Source organism: Python bivittatus, unplaced genomic scaffold, assembly GCF_059951505.1.
Source record: "Python bivittatus isolate LINGU-HERP-01145 unplaced genomic scaffold, Pbiv_v1 ctg000010_np1212, whole genome shotgun sequence".
In the NCBI taxonomy this organism is placed as follows: domain Eukaryota; kingdom Metazoa; phylum Chordata; class Lepidosauria; order Squamata; family Pythonidae; genus Python; species Python bivittatus.
The window spans coordinates 608,147-614,146 of NW_028277029.1; the positions used below are offsets into that span (position 1 = coordinate 608,147).

Below are 6,000 nucleotides of genomic sequence, written 5' to 3' on the forward strand. Positions count from 1 at the left end.
TGAAACTTGACTTAAAACTAGGATAAGCGTCCTTGTTTTAGACGGATGCTCACTTGTGTAATTACGGCCCCTTTCTCCCAAGCTGCAGAGAAGCAATATCTTTTCTCATCTGTATATCAGTATTTCGCTTGAATCAGATGCAACACAAAATTGTCACAAGTCTCTCTAAAACTGTGAGGAAGTATTCCCCCTCCCACAATTTAACGGGGAGATAGGAATTAGTCTTGAGTCACTACGACTAAGGCAAAGCCAGCGCAACAGCCCGTGTTTCCCCAGTACGGAACATCCACAGGCAGGCGGCCCATTTTCTTCAGCCCCAAAACCGTTTCAGGGCTGGGGGCGCAGAGGCCTCTTCCCCATTAGGAGCGCAGCAGCTTCAGGGTGCCCTTTCCCCACCCCTGCAGATCAGACGCCCAGGGAACAGGTTGCATGCCAGGTGACACTCTTTTCTTTTCTTCCTTAATTTAAAGGGTGAACCCAGGACCAGGATCCTTCCGGCATCCTTTCAAGGTGGTGCTGTGGAAAGCAGATCAAGGCTGTGGAAGTTTGTAGGAAGAGGTGAGGAGGCATCCTGGTTGGGGGGAGAAAAACGAAACCCGAAGCCGGAGGAGGAGGTAGTCATGCTAGACCAGGAGATCCAAGGAGGTGACAAGGAGAGGGTCACGAGGACAAGAGAGGAGAGGCCCACAGCAGAAGAGACCAGAACTGATTTTGGAAGCTAACTGAAGGGGAGGGTATTTGAGGCTATTTAGAAGGGGAATTGGCTGGTACGAACATTCAGTTTCTAGGCATTATTTCAGAACTGGCATATGTTTTGGCAAGGAGTAAGCATGGAGCCAAGTCCTGGAAGCCCCATCAGTCTTCCTCTCCAGGTTTGGCTCCTCCCTGCCAGACTGAAGAGGTGGGTGTTTGTGTGCACGTTTTCCTCTGAACACACGCTACACTGCGTTGATCTGGGGATAAAAAGGAAGCACGACGAGGGAAAACCTTTCGTCCCTTTTCTCCCCTTCAAAACTGGCTAATGCGCTAATGTGTTTAGAAGAGAATACCTAAGATAAAAATAACATACATAATGGGACAGGAGTTTTGCCAGCAAACACGCGATTGGAGCACAATACAGAACCAGTTAGGTTTTCCATGAACTCATGTTCTTATATGGACGATCTCAAAATGTTCTGGTTCCCATCAGGACAACCATCTTTCACCCGTGGGAAATGCTGTGGTCTTGAGGGCTTTTTGTCTCAGGCATCTCAATCCATGGCAAATGCTAATTTTCTCACTTGAGGCTTAAAAGAAAGAGTAAAAACTGTCCGCTGCTACTAGGTTATCGTGTTCATCACACTTAGCTATTTGTAGAGGGCAATGGATTGTAGGAGGGGAACAGAACCCAGAAATTGGGTGATGTGGCAAGAATGTTCGTGCATTGGACAGCAGATGGGGGAGTGCGTGGCTGAACACTTTCCCGTGGGAAAAAAGAAATTCCTGCATCTTCAAAACAAACCACACAGTCTTCAGGCTGGGAGTTTTTCATAGGAAGGAACATTCATTTTCTCTGCCTGTGGTTGGACTAATACGGTTGAGAATTGACAGCAAGAACTAACCCAACGCTACACTCAGACTTACCTGTCTACAGATCTGCCAGATATCCGGTCATTAGATGCCTTCCGTTGGCCAAGGACTTCCGAAACAGTTAACAGCAAAAATGTTCATTAGAGGACGACAACCAGAATTATTTTGGACACGCAACTAATTCCAGTCAGCAGGCAGTCCTATTTTTAGCCACTTTGTGAAAGCTGGGTCACCATTTACAAACAAGTTAGTCCAATTTGATTACTACTACTTTAGTTCTAGAGACATGCTGTTAAATGTTCCTGGCAGGTTTTTCCCCACACATTTTTATTTTTATAGAACAGTAAGATATTTTATGTCAAATTAAATATATTTCTTAAATTGTCATTTATTTGTAAAGAAACTCTAGTCTAGACATAAATAGAGTGCATTTTTTTTTTACCATAAAAGGCAGTCTGCACAGTGATATAATTGTCTTCTTCTCTTCTTCTTGTGTTCGCATTATGCAAAGCAAGGTTTCCTCTTTCAACGCTAGCTAACGCTTCATTGTGTGATGTGTACTTTGGTGGGGAGAATTCACTCATTCAGATCAGCAATCGTGCACATCTGCTAGGATGAGACGCTAGCAACATTGCCCAAACTATTCCATGTCTCTTTTCCATAACATCTAGGGCAAGGGTGGGCAAACCCCAGTCTTGCACAATCTATGGATTTATTTATTTTTTTGCTAGCATATCCAAGTCAACCAATGTGTTTTAAATTTGCACAGTAAGAACACTTGTGGAGTGGCTACAAGCGATTTGAGTAATGTGTGACTGATGTTTTCTGAAATCATTTCAAATGATCTGGATTCATCTGAGTTAAGTCATCTAGAGTGCGTAGTTCAGATTAGTATGTCAGGACCACCTGAGAATCACCCCATAGTCTACATATCTTTGTAAGATTCCTACAACTAGCCCATTTGGCTGTTCCACCAGAAATTGCCAAAGTGATTGAGGACTGTGGTTTATTTTCTGCCTATGTTTGATCTATTGCTAATCATATAAGTGTGTATATAATTGCATCCTTAAATGGTATAATTAAGTTATATGTTTTCCCATTCTGCTTTAGTGCCTTCATTGGTGGGAATGGAGTAGGGGTGGGGGAAGTCACAGGCTAATGAGATCAAGTCATGCATTGAGTATTCCTAAATAGCAAAGAGAATGCCAAAGAAGATATTGGGGATGGTGGTTTTCAGTGGTGGACATGTGTGTCTTGTGTCATCTAGTGTCAGTTGCAGTTTCCCAATAAATTCACACATAATTGCTTTCCAATTTTTCCCCACCAACTTCCCTTCCAGATCGTAAGGTTTGAGTAGAAATTAAGCATGAATAATCTAAATAGCAGTAGATCAAGATCATGTGAAAAGTAATTTTTTTAGTGCAATAGTCACCATGACATGTTGCCAGCTGTTGCAGGATATGGTTGCCAAACTTCAGTGATGCATTGAAAAAGTTCCATTTTCAATCCTAAACATTCCTAAAGGAATCTGGAAATGAATTTCTGGAAAACTGCTGTCATACAGAAACAAGATTGGGCTAGTAAACCAGTGGTTTTAGTAAATATGACGGATGGTTATAGATAATTGATGCTTTTCTTAAGGAGCACACACAGAGACCTATATATGGAGGCATACCTCAGAGGAAGAACTCATGAGTATGTGCAGCAAACTCCATATTCAGTTCCTCAAGCTAAAAGGATCTGAGATGCTGTAAAAGACTGTTTATATAAAGCTTCAGCTTATATGCCACTCCATTCCAAGACACTGTGAGCTGCTTACAGATTTTCAGTATAAAAGGATTAAAGACAAAAAAATCAGTCAATACAATCAGTTGACTTGATGGGCCACCATTCAAGAACAGCTTGATCTTTATTCATCCTTTCTGAAGAGTCACATTTTTCTGGCTCTCCAACTATTTAGCAAGGAAAGGGTGTTCCAGATAGCCAGGGATGAGGTCCATCATCAAAAAATCTCAAGACCCAGATCCCTGATGGCATTCCCTTGGTGGTGAGAACCTCAGTAAGTCCACTTTCCCAGATCTTATTAGAGGCACAGAGAAAGCCGTTGTGGAGATATCTAGGCCCTGAGTCTTGCAGTCCTTTCAAGGTGACAGCCAGCACCTTGGATTACACTCAGGGAATAATTGGCAGCCAGTGCAACCCCTGTAGAGCTGGTGGTACATGGATGAACCCTGGTGCATCCATAAGTACTTGGCCCACTGCATGCGGCATCTGCTGAAACTTCTGGCTGGTCTTTAAGGACAGCTGTCTGTAGAGTGCATTGCAATAATTCAGCCACAAGGGCATGAGTGACCATGAAAAAGCCACCTGATTCAGCAAAGACCATAACCAGACCACAGGATGCAATTATGCAAGGCTTCTTAGCCATGGCCTCCATCTGCTGTTCAAGCAGGAGCCATAAGTCTAGGAGGAGCCCCCAGATTAGAAGCCAGCTCTGTCCACAAAAACATTACCCCATCCGGAGGTGAATAGTCGGGCAGACCAAGAGAATGCTATAGATACCTTGATTTCAATAAGGTGCTTTACTGGACCACTTGTGATATTTGGGGTTGCTAAGACTGATGCTGTATTAGATGACACATGATGAAATCATGATATTCTTTTGGAAAAGATGGATAAATGCGGTCTGAAGGCTACTCTAGGTTGGTGAAACTGCAGCTGGTTAAGCAACTCAGTCAAAGGGTGCTCATGAATACAGCATCCAGGAGGATAGTATCGAGTAGGGTCCCCTGGGGCTCCATTTTTGGCTCAATGCTATTCCAAATTGTTATAAATGACCCACAGGATGGAATGTAAGGGGTGCTCGTTAAATGCACAGATAACATGGACAAAAACCACAGTATGAAATGACCTTATCAGGCTTGAATATTGGGTGAACTCCAAAGGAACTTGCTCAACTGTGAGAATAGTAAAACAGCTTCGCATGACCGTATAAATTCCTTCCTGTGTGTATTATGGTTCTTGCTCTGGGAAATACGTGTTTTAAAAGCTTGGTGACGCTGGATGGATTCGAGCCATAAGTGTATGTGATTAAGTTGCCTCTCAATTCTTTTTCAGACCTTACATGTGAACAAGGTGATGTCCATCTTGTTTTATGTGATCTTTCTGCCTTTTCTCTGTGGCATCCAGTCTACCAGCATGGATCAAGGGAGTTTATCAGAAGATTCCATGAATTCTTTTATTAGAACACTTATTCAAGCTGGCATTTGGAAAAATAAGGTCCCTAAGCAGACGGCCAGAACGAAGGACGGCATGCAGACCACGGTGAAGAAAACCGAGGCCGAACCAGACGCGGTGGCAAGCAAAGATGCCAGACTGGGGTCCCAGCCCGTCGTTTCGGTGGACGCAGAACTCCTGAGGCAGCAGAGGCGCTTCAGCTCCCCCCGGGTGCTCTTGAGCGAAAGTGCCCCTCTGGAGCCCCCTCCCTTGTATCTGATGGAGGAGCCCGTGGTGCTGAACCAGACGTCTCGCCGGAAGAGGTTTGCCGAGGGGAAGAGCCACCGTGGGGAGTACTCCGTGTGCGACAGCGAGAGCCGATGGGTCACGGACAAATCCTCCGCTGTCGACATCCGGGGGCACCAGGTGACTGTCCTGGGAGAAATCAGAATGGGCTCCTCCCCAGTCAAACAATACTTTTATGAAACAAGGTGTAAGCAAGCCAAACCGGCCAAGAGTGGTTGTCGTGGTATCGATGATAAGCACTGGAATTCCCAGTGCAAAACCTCACAAACCTTTGTACGCGCATTGACTTCAGAAAACAATAAACTTGTAGCCTGGCGATGGATCAGAATAGACACTTCTTGTGTGTGCGCCTTGTCCAGGAAAATCGGACGAACATAGGTCTGTGGCTCTGCCATATAAGTTATTATGACTAAATTATATGATATGCATGTAGCATATAAAGGTTTCTATTGTTTATATATTATAAGTGGTCCTTATTTATTAAATTCCAGCCAACTACTCTCTCTCTCTTGATAAAGAACAGTAAAGAATGGATGTATACCTGTGGCTACATCATTTCTCATTTCTGTCTGTGACTTCAGCTCCTCCAAAGCTTTCCATAAACTGCTTGCAAAACCTTTATGAAATCTCAGTAGTTTTCACTCAGGGTTACCATTAAGTCAACCGGTCAAAAGAGGAGAGGCTTTGGGGTTTCAGCCTCTTCAGACGAAGCCCAACAACCACCTGAATAGTCCGTGAACTGTGAAATAAGTAAAAAACTTACCCCCTGTCTGTTGTGTTTTACCCCGATGCTCACCCACACGGCCTCCCGTTAGTGCTCCGAAACTAGGGCAAATAGTCCTACAATGTTAAGTTTAGATTTTATTTTTTTGTGAACACATCTGTGACTGCTGTTAACACTGCCAACGC

At 44.0% G+C, this 6,000-nt stretch overlaps 1 protein-coding gene across 4 annotated transcripts in view; it reads left to right on the plus strand.

Annotated features, from left to right (window-relative positions):
- NTF3 (neurotrophin 3) overlaps positions 1-5,725 on the plus strand; it is a 53,387-nt gene extending 47,662 nt beyond the window's left edge. The window contains exons 2-3 of one of the 4 annotated variants that reach the window (XM_007435795.4): positions 471-558; positions 4,687-5,723. In XM_007435795.4, coding sequence (XP_007435857.1) covers positions 4,708-5,469 — 762 coding nt within the window. In that variant the 5' untranslated portion in view covers positions 471-558; positions 4,687-4,707 and the 3' untranslated portion in view covers positions 5,470-5,723. Of the gene's footprint in view, positions 1-470; positions 559-945; positions 1,816-4,686 lie in introns of those variants that run through there. The other 3 variants (XM_025171529.2, XM_088145141.1, XM_088145079.1) reach the window with 3 other exon arrangements.
- The last annotated feature ends 275 nt before the right edge of the window (positions 5,726-6,000 follow it).